Consider the following 23,912-nt stretch of genomic DNA (forward strand, 5'->3'; position numbering starts at 1 on the left):
GCAGCAAGAGGATTTGAATAAATATTTAATTGAATATTTAGAATTACACCATTTGGAAGCGGTGTTCGTAGGCATTACAATAACCTAGACTGCCTGCCCACTGTAGGCTATACAATAACCTAGACGGCCTGCCCAATGTAGGCTATATAATAACCTAGACTGCCTGCTCACTGTAGGCTATATAATAACCTAGACTGCCTGCTCACTGTAGGCTATACAATAACCTAGACTGCCTGCCCACTGTAGGCTATATAATAAACTAGACTGCCTGCCCACTGTAGGTTATATAATAACCTAGACTGCCTGCCCACTGTAGGCTATATAATAACCTAGACTGCCTGCCCACTGTAGGCTATACAATAACCTAGACTGCATACGCACTGTAGTCTATACAATAACCTAGACTGCGTGCCCACTGTAGACTATACAACCTAGACTGCGTGCCCACTGTAGGCTATACAACCTAGACTGCCTGCCCACTGTAGGCTATACGATAACCTAGAATGCGTGCCCACTGTAGTCTATACAATAACCTAGACTGCCTGCCCACTGTAGTCTATTCAATAACCTAGACTGCCTGCCCACTGTAGGCTACATAATAACCTAGACTGCCTGCCCACTGTAGACTATATAATAACCTAGACTGCCTGCCCACTGTAGGCTATACAATAACCTAGACTGCCTGCCCACTGTAGGCTAAATAATAACCTAGACTGCCTGCCCACTGTAGGCTATACAATAACCTAGACTGCGAGCCCACTGGGCGACAGTCCAAGTATTCTATGTAGTCTTGTGTGAATTCTTATGTGGATGATAATAAAATGACATATTTGGAAAGGGTAGTGTAACGGGTTTCTTCTACCTCCTTCTCTGACGAAGAGGTGGAATAAGGATCGGACCAAAATGCAGCGTGATTCGTTCGATACATCTTTAATGATTAAAAAAGGTGAAACGGGGATACCGAGCGTAAGGCTGGTGCCATGTAAGCTGACCCAAGGAGACGCACTGGGGACCAGATGCGTAGAGCCGGCTTCATGGCATTTGGCTCGATGCTCAATCTAGCCCGACCGATACGCGGAGCTGGAATAGAACGCACCGGGCTATGCACCCGCACTGGAGACACCGTGCGCACCACAGCATAACACGGTGCCTGCCCGGTCTCTCTAGCCCCCCGGTAAGCACAGGGAGTTTGCGCACACAACCCCAAGACGAAACACACTACAAATAAACCCATGTCACACCCTGGCCTAACTCAATTAATGAAGATAACATAATAAATATAGACCAGGGCGTGACAGAACCCCCCCCCCTAAGGTGTGGACTCCCGGACGCACATCAAAACAATAGGGAGGGTCCGGGTGGGCGTCTGTCCATGGTGGCGGCTCCGGCTCGGGACGTGGAACCCACTCTATGAATGTCTTAGTCCCCCCTCCTCGCGTCCTAGGATTGTCCACCCTCCGCCGACCATGGCCTAGTAGTCCTCACCCAGACCCCCACTGGACTGAGGGGCAGCTCGGGACAGAGGGGCAGCTCGGGACAGAGGAAGCCCAGCACTGAGAGGAAGCCCAGCACTGAGAGGAAGCCCAGCACTGTGAGGAAGCCCAGCACTGAGAGGAAGCCCAGCCAGGTAGTTGAATCCGGCAGATCCTGGCTGGCTGGCAGTTCTGGCAGATCCTGGCTGACTGTCGGATCTGGAAGAGTCTGGTTGACTAGCGGACCTGGAAGAGTCTGGTTGACCAACAGATCTGGAAAAGTCTGGTTGACTAGCAGATCTGGAAGATTCTGGTTGACTGGCAGATCTGGAAGAGTCTGGCTGACTGGCAGATCTGGAGGAGTCTGGTTGACTGGCAGATCTGGAAGAGTCTGGCTGACTGGCAGATCTGGAAGAGTCTGGCTGACTGGCAGATCTGGAAGAGTCTGGCTGACTGGCAGATCTGGAAGAGTCTGGCTGACTGGCAGATCTGGAAGAGTCTGGCTGACTGGCAGATCTGGAAGAGTCTGGCTGATTGGCAGATCTGGAAGAGTCTGGCTGACTGGCAGATCTGGAAGATTCTGGCTGACTGGCGGATCCTGGCAGACTGACGGCTCTGGCTGCTCCACGCTGACTGGCAGCTCTGGCTGCTCCACGCTGACTGGCGGCTCTGGCTGCTCCATGCAGATTGACAGCTCTGGCGGCTTCTTGCAGACTGACAGCTCTGGCTGCTCCATGCAGACTAACAGCTCTGGCAGCTCCTTGCAGACTGGCAGCTCCCTGCAGACTGGCAGCTCCTTGCAGACTGGCAGCTCCTTGCAGACTGGCAGCTCCATGCATACTGGCAGCTCCATGCAGACTGGCAGCTCCATGCAGACTGGCAGCTCTGGCTGCTCCAAGCAGACTGACAGCTCTGGCTGCTCCATGCAGACTGGAAGCTCTGGCTGCTCCATGCAGACTGGCAGCTCTGACTGTTCCATGCAGACTGGCAGCTCTGGCTGCTCCATGCAGACTGGCAGCTCTGGCTGCGCTAAACGGCAGGAGATTCCGGCAACGCTGTAGAGGCGGAAGGCTCTGGCAGCGCTAAACAGGCGGGAGGCTCCAGCAGCACAGGAGAGGAAGGCTCCGGCAGCGCTGGAGAGGCGAGGCACACAGTAGGTCTGATGCATGGTGCTGGCACTGGTGGTACTGGGCCGAGGACACGCACAGGAAGCCTGTTGAGGGGAGCTGCCACCGGAGGGCTGGGGTGTGGAGGTGGTACTGGGTAGACCGGACCGTGCAGGCGCACTGGAGCTCTTGAGCACCGAGCCTGCCCAACCTTACCTGTTTGAATACTCCCGGTCGCTCTGCCAGTGCGGCATGGTGGAATAGCCCGCACTGGGTTATGCAGGCGAAATGGGGATATCGAGCGTCAAGCTGGCCCAAGGAGACGCACTGGGGACCAGATGCGTAGAGCCGGCTTCATGGCATTTGGCTCGACGCTCAATCTATCCCGGCCGATACGCGGAGCTGGAATAGAACGCACCAGGCTATGCACCCGCACTGGAGACACCGTGCGCACCACAGCATAACATGGTGCCTGCCCGGTCTCTCTAGCCCCACGGTAAGCATAGGGAGTTTGCGCAGGTCTCCTACCTGACGTAGCCATACTCCCTGTTAGCCCCCCCCTAAGAAATTTTTGGGGCTGACTCTCGGGCTTTCAACCGCTTCGCCGCGCTGCCTCTTCATACCAGCGCCTCTCCGCTTTCTCCACCTCCAGTTCTTCCTTGGGACGGCAATATTCTCCAGGCTGTGCCCAGGGTCCTTTTCCGTCCAATATCTCCTCCCAAGTCCAGAAGTCCTGTGATCGCTGTTGCTGCCTTTGTTGCTTCTCCTGTGGCTCCTGCCTGTTGACACGTTGCTTGGTCCGTTTGTGGTGGGTGATTCTGTAACGGGTTTCTTCTACCTCCTTCTCTGACGAAGAGGTGGAATAAGGATCGGACCAAAATGCAGCGTGATTCGTTCGATGATGAAAAAACACGAACAATACAAAACAACAAACGTCGAAAACCGAAACAGCCCTGACTGGTGTAACAAACACGGAGACAGGAACAATCACCCACAAACACACAGTGAAACCCAGGCTACCTAAATATGGTTCCCAATCAGAGACAACGATAATCACCTGACTCTGATTGAGAACTGCCTCAGGCAGCCATAGACCAATCTGTACACCCCACACAACCCCAAGACGAAACACACTACAAATAAACCCATGTCACACCCTGGCCTGACTCAATAAATGAAGATAACATAATAAATATAGACCAGGGCGTGACAGGTAGATTTATTTTTGGTTAGCGATTATAAATTAATTTTTTTACCAATTGCTTTAATATATTTTCAAGGCAAGCAATAGGCAAAATAAATTCTTGGTTGCCTCAGTGCGTGTGTGGATCAGTGGGTATAGCCCAAAAATAGTCAAGAGTCAGTTTTGAATCAAGCCCACTGCCCTTGGAATTGTACTGTTGTAGTTACTCTCTGTGGGCCGTACTGTCTGGAGGAACTAGGGCTGTCCTAGTTACTCTCTGTGGGCTGTACTGTCTGGAGGAACTAGGACTGTTGTAGTTACTCTCTGTGGGCTGTACTGTCTGGAAGAACTTGGACTGTTGTAGTTACTCTCTGTGGGCCGTACTGTCTGGAGGAACTAGGACTGTCCTAGTTACTCTCTGTGGGCTGTACTGTCTGGAGGAACTAGGACTGTCCTAGTTACTCTCTGTGGGCTCTACTGTCTGGAAGAGCTAGGACTGTCTGTAGGAACTAGGACTGTTGTAGTTACTCTCTGTGGGCTCTACTGTTTGGAGGAACTAGGACTGTTGTTGTTACTCTCTGTGGGCCGTACTGTTTGGAGGAACTAGGACTTTCCTAGTTACTCTCTGTGGGCCATACTGTCTGGAGGAACTAGTACTGTCCTTGTTACTCTCTGTGGACCGTACTCTCTGGAGGAACTAGGACAGTCTGTAGGAACTAGGACTGTTGTAGTTCGTCTCTGTGGGCTGTACTGTCTGGAGGAACTAGGACTGTTCTAGTTACTCTCTGTGGGCAGTACTGTCTGGAGGAACTAGGACTGTTCTAGTTACTCTCTGTGGGCCGTACTGTCTGGAGGAACTAGGACTGTCCTAGTTACTCTCTGAGGGCCATACTGTCTGAAGGAACTAGGACTGTCCTAGTTACTCTCTGTGGGCCGTACTGTCTGGAGGAACTAGTACTGTTCTGTTCTAGTATTATTCTAGTTGCTCTCTGTGGGCTCTACTTGTACTGTAACTCAAGTAATTTCTGAAGAAAGTAGCTATCTTTTTACTCTTTTACACTTTACCAAATCATTTCAGTTACATGGATTTATATAATTTATATAATCGCTGTCGGTTGAAAACCTCGTATATCCAACTTTTGTGATTATTTATTTTTTATACAAGAATGGATACTATTGTTTCCCCTTTAAGTTTGTCTGAACTTCTTCCCTTGACCAATGACATCTATTCAGCATAACTTGTCATCAAACCTCTTAAGTCAATTGTCAGTCAATTGTCTCTCTCCGTCAAATCATGTAGCACCACCACAGTTCTTGAAGAGGATATTTTTGTTTGTGGGTTCTTAGCCAGACACGATCAGAGGTAAGTTGCACTTTATTACATTCTGCCTTTATAATATTATATATTCCTGGAGTAAGATTTAGTAAGACGTATAAGAAGTATTTATCAGATATAATTTTGCGTTTGAGATTGTGTTTCGAGAGCGAGTGCGAATCACATTTCTAGGTAGCTAACGTAAACTCACGTAAACTCGTACATCGCCTTGGTCCATACAATTGCCCTTATTTTAACGCCCCCAAAACGTAATACTTCCAGATCAACTGTAATGTCAATACCATTGTAAAGCACAATTTCTCCCCTTTCCAACAGAATCAGTTTCATAACCTAAACACTGCTCGTTTCTGCATAATTCAAGCAGGCAATGAGCCCCGTTGGGTCTTTTTAAAAATGATGGGTGGGGAAGCGAAACTAATGCGTGATAGTGAGAAGGAGAGATGTTGTGTGGGAAAATTGCTTTTTTTCACTCGATCTGTCCAATGTATCACCTTATCGCCTCTAAAATGTAAATAAAACACTCTAAAGAGTTTATATAATGTGTCATTACATACCTATTGGAAGGTTTTGTCTGATTTGAATCAGGTTTTTAGGGCGGTGCTAAAGTGATCTTAGAAGTAAACAAGCATGCAATGATGACAAAAAAAATTACTAGGTTTCCCCCCCTTACCCTCTTCACTGTTCATTTCTTGTTTTTAAAGGATGATAGAAGTGCTCCACCTGGTGGAGAGAGATTGTAAGACAGAAATAGTTGCTTTATGCATGCTGTATGTTACGACATGACACGTCAAGATGTAATGCAGGGACAGTTTCCAATACTATACCATGTCGATCAACGCCTGAATAGAAACCTAGTTCACACCCCCGATTTTGTGAACTAGTTTTCTTTGTAGCCTCGTTTGAATGTTGCGGTTGCGCACATTTGTACGGAATGGGGTGAGTTACGTTACGTTAACTACTTGTTGCATTGGCTAACCCAGAATCTGACAGTTAAAGTTTAAGCTCCTGTTTTCAGCTACCCATATGATATCTTCTTGTTGGTTAACTAGCCACCCGGTCCTTGGAATAAAGAGTGAACAGAATAATCAGATGTGTGTGACAATAACTAACTAGCTATCACATTAGGTTTCTACTAGATAAGATGGTTAAGCTATATAGCTAGCTAGCTGCAGTGTCAACCATATAGCTAGCTAGCTGCAGTGTCAACCATATATCTAGCTAGCTGCAGTGTCAACCATATAGCTAGCTAGCTAGCTGCAGTGTCAACCATATAGCTAGCTAGCTAGCCGCAGTGTCAACCATATAGCTAGCTAGCTAGCCGCAGTGTCAACCATATAGCTAGCTAGCTAGCCGCAGTGTCAACCATATAGCTAGCTAGCTAGCTGCAGTGTCAACCATATAGCTAGCTAGCCGCAGTGTCAACAATATAGCTAGCTAGCCGCAGTGTCAACCATATAGCTAGCTAGCTAGCTGCAGTGTCAACCATATAGCTAGCTAGCTAGCTGCAGTGTCAACCATATAGCTAGCTAGCTGCAGTGTCAACAATATAGCTAGCTAGCCGCAGTGTCAACCATATAGCTAGCTAGCTAGCCGCAGTGTCAACCATATAGCTAGCTAGCTGCAGTTTCAACCATATAGCTAGCTAGCTGCATTGTCAACCATATAGCTAGCTAGCTAGCCGCAGTGTCAACCATATAGCTAGCTAGCTAGCCGCAGTGTCAACCATATAGCTAGCTAGCTAGCCGCAGTGTCAACCATATAGCTAGCTAGCTAGCTGCAGTGTCAACCATATAGCTAGCTAGCCGCAGTGTCAACCATATAGCTAGCTAGCCGCAGTGTCAACCATATAGCTAGCTAGCTAGCTGCAGTGTCAACCATATAGCTAGCTAGCTAGCTGCAGTGTCAACCATATAGCTAGCTAGCTGCAGTGTCAACAATATAGCTAGCTAGCCGCAGTGTCAACCATATAGCTAGCTAGCTAGCCGCAGTGTCAACCATATAGCTAGCTAGCTGCAGTGTCAACCATATAGCTAGCTAGCTGCAGTGTCAACCATATAGCTAGCTAGCTACAGTATCAACTATATAGCTAGCTAGCTTCAGTGTCAACCATATAGCTAGCTAGCTACAGTGTCAACTATATAGCTAGCTAGCTTCAGTGTCAACCATATAGCTAGCTAGCTGCAGTGTCAACCATATAGCTAGCTAGCTACAGTGTCAACTATATAGCTAGCTAGCTACAGTGTCAACTATATAGCTAGCTAGCTACAGTGTCAACTATATAGCTAGCTAGCTGCAGTTTCAACCATATAGCTAGCTAGCTACAGTGTCAACTATATAGCTTGCTAGCTACAGTGACAACTATATAGCTAGCTAGCTGCAGTTTCAACCATATAGCTAGCTAGCCACAGTGTCAACCAGTCCAGTGCAGTATCCTCCCATTCCATTGCTCTCGCTCACCCTCACTGTGTGTGTGTGTGTGTGTGTGTGTGTGTGTGTGTGTGTGTGTGTGTGTGTGTGTGTGTGTGTGTGTGTGTGTGTGTGTGTGTGTGTGTGTAAATGTAATTTCTGTTTTTATGACAAAGCCTATAAGCACATATCATAAAAATAAAATATATAATTTGTGTCTTTTCATTTCCAGCTTGTAGCGGCACAACCGAGGAGGAGGAGGAGAATGGGCAAGTCAAGAAGACACCCTTCAAAGTGGAAAGGAGAGGTTCAGAAGAGGAAGGATGGAGGGTCAATCCTACCTTGGCAGGATAAAGTTGATTGAGTTGACTATGGCAATTGATACCTGCACTGCTTGATTATGTATTACTTATATGAATCCTACCTGAATGCCTACCTTGATGTTTAAACGCCCGAACCAATAGATATCCACTTTTTAGAGCTGAAATAAAATGGCCAGTCATCATTTTTTTCGTCAAAGTATGATATATTTGGACTTAAAGTGCGTGACTTCGGATGTTTGGATTCTTTCATGTCTTTTCCTATGAGATGACATGTAAATTATTTTCAGCCTTCATTTCAGGGCTGGGTTTTATTTAAATGTTACCACTCACTAGCCTGGGAATGTTTTCTAACCAAAAACTTCCTATTTATAAGTTGTCTGAGAGCGAAACAGCTTTTCTCTGTGGCTTGGGTTTCCACTAGATAAAACTGCCACGAAGACTAAATTTGCTATATCGTCTTAATTTAAGGTTAGGGTTAGGCTAAGGTTAGCAGTGTGATTAAGGTTAGGGTTAAGGTGACAGTTAGGTTTAAAATCTGATTTCAAGAAGAGAAAATGTATTTATAGACGGAGTTATGAGTTTGTAGCTGTGTTAACTAGCGACGACCCTACACTTGGCCGCCTTGCCATGGAGCAGGTTAAAATAGGGGGAGCAAACTAATGTTTTTCCAGGAAATGTATTTATTCATAATTTATTAGATCCTTTCTCAAGTTTCACTTATTACTGAGCTAATTTGCATAAAAATAATATATGTCCGTTTCATATATGGTACATTTGTGTAAGATTTAATTTAAGAACCCCGCTCTCCCGGTCGTCTCAAGATGAATCGTTTTCCATGACCCCCGTGGCATGGTTTGCTCATTTTCCACCATTCAATTGATCCTAAAGAGAATTCTTCACCCACCCGGGACCCCAGGCCACGCAAAACAAACTCAACCATTGATTCAATACACACTCCAAACTGTTCCAATTGTTAGGCTATCCATATTACCGGAGCTTCTGTCCTTTCTACTTCTATGGTGGATTCGCAGCAGCAATTTAGATGATACATTAATATACAGTGTCACACCCTGACCTTAGAGAGCCTTTTTATGTCTCTATTTGGTTTGGTCAGGGTGTGATTCGGGTGGGCATTCTAGGTTTTGTATTTCTTTGCGTTTGGCCGAGTGTGGTTCTTGTCCTTGTATTGTTGCTGTTGAGCCCTACAAGGCTGTACGTTTCGTTGGTTCTCTCTTTCTTGTTTTTCTTGTTATCATTAAAGAATATGATTAACCTACCCCACGCTGCAGCTTGGTCCACTTCTTCAGACGAGCATTACATACAGACTATACAAAACGTACAAAGCTGTAGCTGTAGATTCTCCCTTAGGAGATATTGGATAAAACATTGTAGATCTGATGTTGTTTTAAAGGTACAAATTCATAAAATGTTATACAAGGTTTGTCCATGTTCAAATTTGGTTACAATGATAACATAATCTTGTGGTTGAAATGTCACCCTCAAAACAACAGTTTGTTACTTTTTTCAAATCCAATGTAATTTTCCAAGTAGATTCCACGTTACAATTTTGTTGACAAATTACATTGAAACAACGTTGTTTCAACCAGTACACAATCACTTCAATCTCTTTAGTTAGACTCAAGAGACACAATACACAAGATAAACGGTGAGATGAATGAGACAGAGAAAACCGTGCGATTTCAGACAGGGTTTTACATACCTTAATAGATAATAGCTCCACTGTAAAGGAACAAACTACTGTTTTAGGAATAGAACAGCTCATTTAAACTTCACGGAAAGCTTTATTAACAGTTTAAGGTCTGCTCTGGTCGGTAGAGCAGAGGGACATCCCCTCTATTGACGAGTGTACACACACACACACACACACACACACACACACACACACACACACACACACACACACACACACACACACACACACACACACACACAGACACAGACACACACACACACACAGACACACACACAGACACACACACACACAGACACACACACACACACAGACACACACACACGTATACCCCTCGTGAAGAGTATGAAACAGAACCAACCCTCCGTAACTCTCTGATTTCAATATGACAATGCTGCCAGCAAAAAAAAGCATCTCGTCCCTCAGGATGCACCCCTGTGATATTCTTTGCAACTAAGTGGCATGACTTAAACCCCGTGTGTGTATGTGAGAGAGAGCCTGTTTTGACTGCTTTTTAATTAAGGGGAAGGTCAGAGCTCTCGGCATGTTACCACGGGGATAAAGCTGTCTGTATAGAGAAGAGAAGAGAGGAAAACCTCTTTAGCCATTAATTACATCCATTATACTGTAATTGATTAAAAAGTTAAGGACTAGATAGGGGGAGCTTTGGGGAAATCATCTGTAGGTGCAGCTGTTTAAAAAGTCATAGATGTGAGCCGGTCTACAATGGCGGTTTTGTGCGTGTGTGTGTGTGTGTGTGTGTGCGTGGACTCCTCACTGGGAGTGTTGGATGAGTCTCTACAGTAGACATGTGCTACCCTGGGAGAGAGAGAGATACACAAGGACATTGATTACTAATTATATTAGCTAATATAATGTCAAAGACATGCTCCGGAACTTTGAAGACGACTAAGTTTGTATTTTTTTAAACCGCTTTGGGCCGGATGTGTCAATGTGTAGTTCATAGTTCATGCATCATAATCTACGAGATGCATTACTCTTACTTCAAATAGCCATGAAAATCCCTCGTTTAAAGAGACTGTTTTTCGTGGAATGTTCTCTAATGTGGGTCACCCCACTCGCAACTCAAGTTTCAGCCAATGAGCTTAAAGTCCCTAGGAATTTGAGTGACAAGCTAGCAAGATGCTAGATGCAAGCTAGCAAGAGCGACAGAGAGTGTAATGATGTCGTGTACATATCTGAACATAGGTGACATAGGTGACATAGTACAACACTGTTGGGGATCACTTATTGGCTAAAAAGTTAGCCGAAAGCTAATTAGCACCCGTAGTCCCAGGGCAGCTAAGGTACACCATTGTTGGGGACCACTTATTGGCTAAAAAGTTAGCCAAAAGCTAATTAGCACCCGTAGTCCCATGGCAGCTAAGGACAATTACAGAGTCACAATACACATACTCACTAAAACAATACAACATACAAATACATTACATCCAATAATATATAATTCTAACAACAACAACACTATCATCAACTGTCGTCTTACATATGAGGGACAAAAGATAACTCATGTGTACAGGTGTGGATAGATTTTAGCCATGTTTTCAATTTAAAAGTACAATAATCAATGCAGCTACTCAATCAAGTCCATGGGCATTGCATTCCAGTATATTGTAGCTCTAACAGAGAAGGCAGATTGGCCGATTATACTGTGTCGAAAGGGACAACAATCCCCTCTAGTTACAGCCCTTGTTATCCTGGAGTTGCTTTCGGTTAATGTAATTTCATAATTCCTATAATTGTACATTAATTAAATCACTTTATTTTATAAGAATTTGTAAGATTCCTATTTGCATAAAATAGACAGAGACCAGTCTTATCAAATTTAGGTAATAGTATTTATTCTCGGAGCGTGCTCCCATGAAACCATGAACAACAGTTTATATACAAAATATGACGTCATAGGTTATAAAATGTCCTTCCTCCTATCGACAAGGACAGAACAGGTTCGATAGTTTATTCCAACCCACTAGCTCGCTCACTCCAGACACACACTCTAGATTAACTTCTGGAATCTTCACCCTCATTCATCACTATTTAGAAGACAGTTCCAAACAATGGAAAACCCAGGAAAACACTCTCTGCCTTATCTAAACATCCCAGATGTCACACCCTGACCATAGTTTTCTTTGTATGTTTCTATGTTTTGTTTGGTCAGGGTGTGATATGAGTGGGCATTCTATGTTACATGTCTAGTTTGTCTAGTTCTATGTTTGGCCTGATATGGTTCTCAATGAGAGGCAGGTGTTAGTCATTGTCTCTGATTGGGAACCATATTTAGGTAGCCTGTTTGGTGTTGGGTTTTGTGGGTGATTGTTCCTGTTCCTGTGTTAGTTTGCACCAGTTTAGGCTGTTTCAGTTTTCACGTTTATTGTTTTTGTATTGATCCGTGTTTCCTTTGTTTCATTAAACATGAATCTCAATAGCCACGCCGCATTTTGGTCCGACTCTCCTTCACATAAAGAAAGCCGTTACACCAGAGCTAAGTTGAGTCGGTTCAACTATAGGTTAACGATCCTTTCTGCTAAGTTAAAACCCACAATCCAGCCCTCCCCAACCTAGCTGGAATGGTATTTATTTTATTTAATTACCCCCTGGCTCCACAATCCCTTCCTTATGAATTAATATTGTTAATCAGATATAATAAAACAGAGTAAGTTCCATTAGTTATAGTTATATTTAAAATGTAGATATTGTTTAGTCATTATTCATAAATTTCCTAACAATCCACCCTAAATGACAAAACAATTCATACCAACATATCAAACACTATATGGACACATCAATGATATATAAGAATAAACCAAATCAATACATGTATTTACACACTAAACATCAATGACCTGCATCAGAATCATAGCTCTACTTATCAGGATCTTCATTAAAAAACAACAACACATTGAAACAACAAACCATCTAAATTCCCTAAACATCAAATATGGTTGTGAGTGAAAGGATCCGGATTCATCTACTAGGACCGGAGGCATGTATTCAGCATTCCACAGGTCAGAGGTTAGGATTGGTCCATATATCACCATCTGTTGTCATCGAATAATCCAGAGTCCTAGAAATGAGTACCTTTCTCACAACACCCAAAAAAAACTAAAACATTCACACAGGTGAAGGTTGCCCAAAACACAGTGATCATCAAATCAAATCAAATGTATTTATATAGCCCTTCGTACATCAGCTGATATCTCAAAGTGCTGTACAGAAACCCAGCCTAAAACCCCAAACAGCAAGCAATGCAGGTGTAGAAGCACGGTGGCTAGGAAAAACTCCCTAGAAAGGCCAAAACATAGGAAGAAACCTAGAGAGGAACCAGGCTATGAGGGGTGGCCAGTCCTCTTCTGGCTGTGCCGGAAGATGTTCAAATGTTCATAAATGACCAGCATGGCCCAATAATAATAAGGCAGAACAGTTGAAACTACAGCAGCAGCACGGCCAGGTGGACTGGGGACAGCAAGAAGTCATCATGTCAGGTCGTCCTGAGGCATGGTCCTAGGGCTCAGGTCCTCCGAGAGAGAGAAAGAAAGAGAGAAAGAGAGAATTAGAGAGAGCACACTTAAATTCACACAGGACACCGAATAGAACAGGAGAAGTACTCCAGATATAACAAACTGACCCGAGCCCCCGACACATAAACTACTGCAGCATAAATAATGGAGGCTGAGACAGGAGGGGTCAGGAGACACTGTGGCCCCATCCGAGGACATCCCCGGACAGGGCCAAACAGGAAGGATATAACCCCACCCACTTTGCCAAAGCACAGCCCCCACACCACGAGAGGGATATCTTCAACCACCAACTTACCATCCTGAGACAAGGCCGAGTATAGCCCACAAAGATCTCCGCCACGGCACAACCCAAGGCGGGGGGGTGCCAACAGACAGGAAGATCACATCAGTGACTCAACCCACTCAAGTGACGCACCCCCCCCCCCCCAGGGATGGTATGAAAGAGCCCCAGTAAAGCCAGTGACTCAGCCCCTGTAATAGTGTTAAAGGCAGAGAGTCCCCGTGGAAAGAGGGGAACCGGTCAAGCAGAGACAGCAAGGGCGGTTCGTTGCTCCAGTGCCTTTCCGTTCACCTTCCCACTCCTGGGCCAGACTACACTCAATCATATGACCCACTGAAGAGATGAGTCTTCAGTAAAGACTTAAAGGTTGAGACTGAGTTTGCGTCTCTTACATGGGTAGGCAGACCGTTCCATAAAAATGGAGCTCTATAGGAGAAAGCCCTGCCTCCAGCTGTTTGCTTAGAAATTCTAGGGACAATTAGGAGGCCTGCGTCTTGTGACCGTAGCGTACGTGTAGGTATGTACGGCAGGACCAAATCAGAAAGATAGGTAAGGAGCAAGCCCATGTAATGCTTTGTAGGTTAGCAGTAAAACCTTGAAATCAGCCCTTGCTTTGACAGGAAGCCAGTGTAGGGAGGCTAGCACTGGAGTAATATGATCACATTTTTTGGTTCTAGTCAGGATTCTAGCAGCCGTATTTAGCACTAACTGAAGTTTATTTAGTGCTTTATCCGGGTAGCCGGAAAGTAGAGCATTGCAGTAGTCTAACCTAGAAGTGACAAAAGCATGGATTAATTTTTCTGCATCATTTTTGGACAGAAAGTTTCTGATTTTTGCAATGTTACGTAGATGGAAAAAATCTGTCCTTGAAATGGTCTTGATATGTTCTTCAAATGAGAGATCAGGGTCCAGAGTAACACCGAGGTCCTTCACAGTTTTATTTGAGACGACTGTACAACCATTAAGAGTAATTGTCAGATTCAACAGAAGATCTCTTTGTTTCTTGGGACCTAGAACAAGCATCTCTGTTTTGTCCGAGTTTAAAATCCATCCACTTCCTTATGTCTGAAACACATGCTTCTAGCGTGGGCAATTTTGGGGCTTCACCATGTTTCATTGAAATGTACAGCTGTGTGTCATCTGCATAGCAGTGAAAGTTAACACTATGTTTTTGAATGACATCCCCAAGAGGTAAAATATATAGTGAAAACAATAGTGGTCCTAAAACAGAACCTTGAGGAACACAGAAATTTACAGTTGATTTGTCAGAGGACAAACCATTCACAGAGACAAACTGATATCTTTCCGACAGATAAGATCTAAACCAGGCCAGAACTTGTCCGTGTAGACCAATTTGGGTTTCCAATCTCTCCAAAAGAATGTGGTGATCGATGGTATCAAAAGCAGCACTAAGGTCTAGGAGCACGAGGACAGATCCAGAGCCTCGGTCTGATGCCATTAAAAGGTCATTTACCACCTTCACAAGTGCAGTCTCAGTGCTATGATGGGGTCTAAAACCAGACTGAAGCATTTCGTATACATTGTTTGTCTTCAAGAAGGCAGTGAGTTGCTGCGCAACAGCCTTTTCTAAAAAATTTGAGAGGAATGGAAGATTCGATATAGGCCGATAGTTTTTTTTATATTTTCTGGGTCAAGGTTTGGCTTTTTCAAGAGAGGCTTTATTACTGCCACTTTTAGTGAGTTTGGTACACATCCGGTGGATAGAGAGCCGTTTATTGTGTTCAACATAGGAGGGCCAAGCACAGGAATCATGACGTATATTAATTTCTCTAATCAACATTATCAAAAATTAATCAGAACATTATCCACCCCAAAGTCCTCTGCCAGGGCCTTGGTCACTGATCGGCCTGGAGCTGTGTCATCGGGGACCAAATTACCTCCATACACTCCCACCCTTTTCAGCCAGCAAACATATCCAAGACTATTCTTTTCTGCCAAGCCATTCATTACATCTCTGGTATAATTGATGAAGCGCTGTGGATTATAATAGATATAATTGATCCAATCCACGTTCTTATTGAGAGTGGACCACCAAAAAATACTTGACTAATCCTGCCAAGATCTGATTTCTAGCTTTGAACTCATCTGGCCCCACCCAGTGGAACCCCAATGTCGTCAATATAAACTCTATCATCAAAAGACCCAGGCGGAGTGCTTCTTTTCTCCCATTTGGTGTTGAATGAGTGTTAAAGGCATTCCCAAATGTACTGGTACACATATCCCAGTCCAATTTGCAGGTAAACTCGGCCATAACGTCATTCCCCAACACAACCACCAGATGTCAGCCCTGAGCCACTTAATCCTACTGAAATCCCTAGAGCTTAATCAGCCTGTCAGATCACTCATAGTTGTATTAGTAGTAACATTCCCTGTAACTGTGAAAGAGAAAATCTGGATGTAATCGGCACCTGGAGACACATATCACAGATCAATGCAACTGTCATTGTCAACTCCCTGTCACGCCCTGGTCTTAGTATTTTGTGTTTTCTTTATTATTTTGGTCAGGCCAGGGTGTGACATGGATTTATTATGTGGTGTGTTTTGTCTTGGTTTTTTTGTAGGTGTTGGGACGGTGAATTAGTAGGGTTATCTAGAAAAGTCTATGGTTGCCTGAAGTGGTTCTGAATCAGAGGCAGGTGTTTATCGTTGTCTCTGATTGGGAACCATATTTAGGCAGCCATATTCTTTGAGTGTTTCGTAGGTGATTGTTCCTGTTCCTGTGTTAGTTTGCACCAGTTTAGGCTGTTTTGGTTTTCACGTTACGTTTCTTGTTTTGTAGTGTTTGTGTTTATTTGTTTTATTAAACATGAATCTAAATAGCCACGCCACATTTTGGTCCGACTCTCCTTCACATAAAGAAAGCCATGACAGAATCACCCACCACAACAGGACCAAGTGGCGTGGTGACAGGCAGTGGCAACAAGGTCTGGATTATATGACTTGGGAGGAAATAGACAGGTGGGCGGTCGACCCAGGGAGAGTGCCGGAGCCCGCCTGGGATTCGCTGGAGCAGTGCGAGGAAGGTTATAGGAGAATGGAGTTGGAGAAACGAACACGGCGGCATGGAAGGAAGCCCGAGAGTCAGCCCCAAACATTTCTTGGGGGAGGCACAGGGAGAGTGTGGCAGAGTCAGCAGTCAGACCTGAGCCAACTCCCCCTGTTTATCGTGAGGAGCCAAGGAGGAGACCAGAACCAGAGCCGGTGTTGGAGGTGAACGAAGCAGAAACTGTGAAGGAGTTAATGGGGAAATTGGAGGAGAGAGTTATGAGGGAGTTGCTGTGTTGGTGTTTCAGGCATGGAATTCGCCCGACGGAGCGTGTCATGGATTTGATGGCACCTGGGTCAGCGCTCCATACTTGTCCTGAGGTGCGTGTTAGTCGGCTGGTGAAGATTGTGCCAGCCTCACGCACCAGGCCTCCTGTGCACCTCCCTAGCCTTGCACGTCCTGTGCCAGCCCTGCTCTCAAGATTTCCAGTACGCCTTCATGGTCCAGCCCATCCTGTGCCACCTCCACACACCAGCCCTCCGGTGGCAGCTCCCCGCACCAGGCTTCCTGTGCGTGTTCTCTGCCCAGTACCACCAGTGCCAGCACCACACACCAGGCCTTCAGTGCGCTTCGCCTGTCCAGCGCTGCCAGGGCCTTCCTCCTTTCCAGCGCTGCCGGAGTCTCCCGCCTGTTTAGCTCTGCCAGAGCCTTCCTCCTCTACAGCGCTGCTGGAGTCTCCTGCCTGTTCAGCGCAGCCAGAGCTGCCAGTCTGCATGGAGCAGCCAGAGCTGCCAGTCTGCATGGAGCAGCCAGAGCTGCCCGTCTGCATGGAGCAGCCAGAGCTGCCAGTCTGCATGGAGCAGCCAGAGCCGCCAGTCAGCCAGGAGCCGGCAGTCAGCCAGGATCTGCCGGAACTGCCAGTCAGCCAGGATCTGCCAGAGCCAACTACCTGCCTGAGCCTCCTCTCAGTACTGAGCCTCCTCTCAGTACCGAGCCTCCTCACAGTACCGAGCTTCCCCTCAGTACCGAGCTGCCCCTCAGTCCCGAGCTACCCCTCAGTCCAGTGGGGTCTTTGGTGAGGGTTACTAGGCCGAGGTTGGCGGCGAGTGTCGCCAATCAAAGGACGCGATGCAGGTGGACTACGACTTTGTTGGAGTGGGGTCCACGTCCCACGCCGAAGCCGCCACCATGGACAGACGCCCCCCCGGACCCTCCCCTATGGGTTTAGGTGTGGGGCCGGGAATCCGCACCTTGGGGGGGGGGGTTCTGTCATGCACTGGTCTTAGTATTTTGTGTTTTCTTTATTATTTTGGTCAGGCCAGGGTGTGACATGTGTTTATTATGTGGTGTTTTTTGCCTTTTTTTTTGTAGGTGTTGGGATTGTGAATTAGTAGGGTTATCTAGAAAAGTCTATGGTTGCCTGAAGTGGTTCTGAATCAGAGGCAGGTGTTTATCGTTGTCTCTGATTGGGAACCATATTTAGGCAGCCATATTCTTTGAGTGTTTGTGTTTATTTTGGTCCGACTCTCCTTCACATAAAGAAAGCCGTTACACTCCCTGCCCTCTCTTACCATACAGGCCATTTCCCTAGGTGTATCAATTCCATCAAATAGAAAGGGAATGGTTATGAACTGAGGTTCTGCTGAGGCGCAGGCCTAACATTCTTCTTTCGCTACTGATCTGCTTCATACTGAATAAACTCTAACCATAGGTTAGAATCCCCATAACCAGTTTCCACCTCAATTACTTCCTTAAGATCTTTCATCTGAACTATCCACACCGGCTCTTGGCTCTGGACAACTTCACGGTCAGTATCTGCTTTGTCAGGACTCTGCTTGTATTCTGGCTGACTAAAGAGTTTACATTCTCTCTAACTCCTTCTACCCGGAAGAGCCCTAGGTTATCAACTGAAACCCTTATTTTCACTACACTCCATCTTCTTCCATACTGGGTATGTAGATGTATGTAGCCCTCTCTCATGATGTGAGCTATAACCTGTTTCCACAGGGACTTGCATAGATGTCTTCCATAATGTCTGCTCTTAGTCCTAAACTGCCAAGGAGTCAGAGAATCAATTTGGTCTACATAGAACTCACTCCACTGAGACATCCTTCCCAATCCCACTCTCACTTCCTGTTTATCCAGATCAAGTGATCTCTTATGTTTGGTTAATACTAAATCCTCATTGTCTAACTGTGTCGATATTACCCTCTGGCCTTCTCGGGGTTCATGGTGTATCAGGAATATGGCTCCCATTATCAGACAGCTCAGGACAGCCAGCACGCCTATAAAGCCCCACCCTTTCCCGGAAAACACATCACCTGTCCACAGCACCTGTGGACATACTGATAACAAGTTCAAACGGGTGCCATTAATACAGGTAACGAGTGGAGGACAGAGGAGCTTCTTAAAGAAGAAGTTACAGGTCTGTGAGAGCCAGTAATCTTGCTTGTTTGTAGGTGACCAAATACTTATTTTCCACCATGATTTGCAAATAAATTCATTAAAAATCCTACAATGTGATTTTCTGGATGTTTTTTTGCTAATATGGTCATAATATATGTTATAATATACTGCTGGTGTGGAGGTAATATGGTCATAATATACTGCTGGTGTGGTGGTAATATGGTCATAATATATGACAGACAGACAGACGGACGGACAGAGTTGTTTATTGTGAATAGGGTGCCGTTTGGGATTCACACAGAGTTGTTTATTGTGAATAGGATGCCGTTTGGGATTCACACAGAGTTGTTTATTGTGAATAGGATGCTGTTTGGGATTCACACAGAGTTGTTTATTGTGAATAGGATGCCGTTTGGGATTCACACAGAGTTGTTTATTGTGAATAGGATGCTGTTTGGGATTCACACAGAGTTGTTTATTGTGAATAGGATGCCGTTTGGGATTCACACAGAGTTGTTTATTGTGAATAGGATGCCGTTTGGGATTCACACAGAGTTGTTTATTGTGAATAGGATGCTGTGTGGGATTCACACAGAGTTGTTTATTGTGAATAGGATGCCGTTTGGGATTCACACAGAGTTGTTTATTGTGAATAGGATGCCGTTTGTGATTCACACAGAGTTGTTTATTGTGAATAGGATGCCGTTTGGGATTCACACAGAGTTGTTTATTGTGAATAGGATGCCGTTTGGGATTCACACAGAGTTGTTTATTGTGAATAGGATGCCGTTTGGGATTCACACAGAGTTGTTTATTTTGAATAGGATGCCGTTTGGGATTCACACAGAGTTGTTTATTGTGAATAGGATGTCGTTTGGGATTCACACAAGAGTTGTTTATTGTGAATAGGATGCCGTTTGGGATTCACACAGAGTTGTTTATTGTGAATAGGATGCCGTTTGGGATTCACACAGAGTTGTTTATTGTGAATAGGATGCTGTGTGGGATTCACACAGAGTTGTTTATTGTGAATAGGATGCTGTGTGGGATTCACACAGAGTTGTTTATTGTGAATAGGATGCCGTTTGGGATTCACACAGAGTTGTTTATTGTGAATAGGATGCTGTGTGGGATTCACACAGAGTTGTTTATTGTGAATAGGATGCTGTGTGGGATTCACACAGAGTTGTTTATTGTGAATAGGATGCCGTTTGGGATTCACACAGAGTTGTTTATTGTGAATAGGATGCTGTGTGGGATTCACACAGAGATGCCTTTTGTTTTAGAGTCACTATCCTGACCGTATTTGATCCTCCTGCTCCACAGGAGGTTAGCCAAACGAGCTCTGGTTTTAGGAGCAGAATAATAATGCCTTTTCTCTCTCTTTCTTTTTTGTCTGATCTAAGTCAAGTACAGGAGTACTAAAATACACACTGTTAAATCATAAAATGGGCAAAATGCTCCCCAGCAAGGGCTCAGTGAAATATTGTGTAACCTGAGGTGATACGGTGAAAACACATTGGCATGAAAAGGTAACCTTGTCTTATACATGAAAAGGTAACCTTGTCTTAGACATGATAAAGGTAATGTTGTCTTAGACATGATAAAGGTAACCTTGTCTTAGACATGAAAAAGGTAACCTTGTCTTATACATGAAAAGGTAACCTTGTCTTAGACATGATAAAGGTAATGTTGTCTTAGACATGATAAAGGTAACCTTGTCTTAGACATGATAAAGGTAACCTTGTCTTAGACATGATAAAGGTAACCTTGTCTTATACATGAAAAAGGTAATGTTGTCTTAGACATGATAAAGGTAATGTTGTCTTAGACATGAAAAAGGTAACCTTGTCTTAGACATGAAAAGGTAACCCTGTCTTAGACATGAAAAGGTAACCTTGTCTTAGACATGACAAAGGTAACCTTGTCTTAGACATGAAAAGGTAATGTTGTCTTAGACATGAAAAAGGTAACCTTGTCTTAGACATGAAAAGGTAACCTTGTCTTAGACATGAAAAGGTAACCTTGTCTTAGACATGATAAAGGTAACCTTGTCTTAGACATGAAAAAGGTAATGTTGTCTTAGACATGAAAAGGTAATGTTGTCTTAGACATGAAAAAGGTAACCTTGTCTTAGACATGATAAAGGTAATGTTGTCTTAGACATGAAAAAGGTAACGTTGTCTTAGACATGATAAAGGTAATGTTGTCTTAGACATGAAAAAGGTAACCTTGTCTTAGACATGATAAAGGTAATGTTGTCTTAGACATGATAAAGGTAATGTTGTCTTAGACATGATAAAGGTAACATTGTCTTAGACATGATAAAGGTAATGTTGTCTTAGACATGATAAAGGTAACCTTGTCTTAGACATGATAAAGGTAACCTTGTCTTAGACATGATAAAGGTAACCTTGTCTTAGACATGAAAAAGGTAATGTTGTCTTAGACATGAAAAGGTAATGTTGTCTTAGACATGAAAAAGGTAACCTTGTCTTAGACATGATAAAGGTAACCTTGTCTTAGACATGATAAAGGTAATGTTGTCTTAGACATGATAAAGGTAACCTTGTCTTAGACATGATAAAGGTAACCTTGTCTTAGACATGAAAAAGGTAATGTTGTCTTAGACATGAAAAGGTAATGTTGTCTTAGACATGAAAAAGGTAACCTTGTCTTAGACATGATAAAGGTAATGTTGTCTTAGACATGAAAAAGGTAACGTTGTTTTAGACATGAAAAAGGTAACCTTGTCTTAGACATGATAAAGGTAATGCTGTCTTAGACATGATAAAGGTAACGTTGTCTTAGACATGATAAAGGTAACGTTGTCTTAGACATGATAAAGGTAACGTTGTCTTAGACTTGATAAAGGTAATGTTGTCTTAGACATGAAAAAGGTAACCTTGTCTTAGACATGATAAAGGTAATGTTGTCTTAGACATGAAAAAGGTAACGTTGTCTTAGACATGAAAAAGGTAACCTTGTCTTAGACATGATAAAGGTAATGTTGTCTTAGACATGATAAAGGTAACGTTGTCTTAGACATGATAAAGGTAATGTTGTCTTAGACATGATAAAGGTAACGTTGTCTTAGACATGAAAAAGGTAACCTTGTCTTAGACATGAAAAAGGTAACCTTGTCTTAGACATGATAAAGGTAACCTTGTCTTAGACATGATAAAGGTAACCTTGTCTTAGACATGAAAAAGGTAACGTTGTCTTAGACATGAAAAAGGTAACGTTGTCTTAGACATGAAAAAGGTAACGTTGTCTTAGACATGAAAAAGGTAACATTGTCTTAGACATGATAAAGGTAATGTTGTCTTAGACATGAAAAAGGTAACATTGTCTTAGACATGAAAAAGGTAACCTTGTCTTAGACATGATAAAGGTAACCTTGTCTTAGACATGAAAAAGGTAATGTTGTCTTAGACATGATAAAGGTAACCTTGTCTTAGACATGATAAAGGTAACCTTGTCTTAGACATGATAAAGGTAACCTTGTCTTAGACATGATAAAGGTAACCTTGTCTTAGACATGAAAAAGGTAATGTTGTCTTAGACATGAAAAAGGTAACCTTGTCTTAGACATGATAAAGGTAACCTTGTCTTAGACATGAAAAAGGTAACCGTGTCTTAGACATGAATGTTTGTGTTAGCTCCCCGGTCACATTCAGGTGAATAAATGAGTTCATATTACTGTAGTCCGGTTGGAAGCACCAACCCACAGCCTTTGTTATGAATAATAACATGTATTACATCCTCTGTGTCTTTAATGGGTTTTTCCTTCTCAAGTTGAAGTGCAACCTGCACTGCACACCAACGGCTGTATCCCCTCTTGATTAAACGTGTTGTTATTGTAGAAGATCAGATAATTTGTGAAATAAATCTGATTTAGTTTTTTTCCCCCCTCCTCAGGTGTAAGTGTAACCTGCACTCCAACAGCTGTGTGTTTGACAAGGACAAGGGGAAGCTGGGGTGTGAGTGTGAACACAACACAACAGGACCAGACTGTGGCCGCTGTAAGAGACACTACCACGGACGACCCTGGAGCATCGGATCCTACCTGCCCATTCCCAAAGGAACTGCTAACATCTGTAAGTAGCTTTCCCTTCTTCTATAGAAATGACATTGTTGAAAAACCCTGTACTTCATTCTAATATCTTTACCAGAAGGTATTTGTTGTTATGTGGGTATTTGCAGATTGATATTCAGATCCTAAGGTAGGGGGCTACCCATAATTCCAGGCTAACACCAGGCTAACACCAGGGAGGCTAGCTGAGGGCTAAGGTGCTATAGCCAGCCCAACACTGATGAATAAGGTGCTATAGCCAGCCCAACACTGAGGAATAAGGTGCTATAGCAGCCCAACACTGAGGAATAAGGTGCTATAGCAGCCAAACACTGAGGAATAAGGTGCTATAGCCAGACCAACACTGGGGAATATGGTGCTATAGCAGCCCAACGCTGAGGAATAAAGTGCTATAGCAGCCCAACATTGAGGAATAAGGTGCTATAGGAGCCTAACACTGAGGAATAAGGTGCTATAGAGGAATAAGGTGCTATAGATGAATAAGGTGCTATAGAGGAATAAGGTGCTATAGGAGCCTAACACTGAGGATTAAGGTGCTATAGCAGCCCAACACTGAGGATTAAGGTGCTATAGGAGCCTAACACTGAGGATTAAGGTGCTATAGGAGTCCAACCTTGAGGAATAAGGTGATATAGAGGAATAAGGTGCTATATAGGAATAAGGTGCTATAGAGGAATAAGTTGCTATAGCAGCCCAACACTGAGGAATAAGGTGCTATAGCAGCCCAACACTGAGGAATAAGGTGCTATAGCAGCCAAACACTGAGGAATAAGGTGCTATAGCCAGACCAACACTGAGGAATAAAGTGCTATAGCAGCCCAACACTGAGGAATAATTGCTATAGCAGCCCAACACTGAGGAATAAGGTGCTATAGCAGCCAAACACTGAGGAATAAGGTGCTATAGCAGCCCAACGCTGAGGAATAAAGTGCTACAGCAGCCCAACATTGAGGAATAAGGTGCTATAGCAGCCCAACACTGAGGAATAAGGTGCTATAGAGGAATAAGGTGCTATAGGAGCCTAACACTGAGGAATAAGGTGCTATAGAG

The 23,912-nt window shown here is 44.1% G+C and overlaps 1 protein-coding gene across 2 annotated transcripts in view; it reads left to right on the plus strand.

Moving 5' to 3' along the window:
* The window catches only part of LOC135558342 (netrin-G1-like), a 198,265-nt gene that overhangs the window by 109,848 nt on the left and 64,505 nt on the right, over window positions 1-23,912 (plus strand). For both annotated transcript variants that reach the window (XM_064992081.1, XM_064992082.1), the window contains exon 4: window positions 22,688-22,866. In XM_064992081.1, coding sequence (XP_064848153.1) covers window positions 22,688-22,866 — 179 coding nt within the window. The remainder of the gene's footprint in view (window positions 1-22,687; window positions 22,867-23,912) is intronic.

Source organism: Oncorhynchus masou, chromosome 17 (genome assembly GCF_036934945.1).
Source record: "Oncorhynchus masou masou isolate Uvic2021 chromosome 17, UVic_Omas_1.1, whole genome shotgun sequence".
NCBI classification, from domain to species: Eukaryota; Metazoa; Chordata; class Actinopteri; order Salmoniformes; family Salmonidae; genus Oncorhynchus; species Oncorhynchus masou.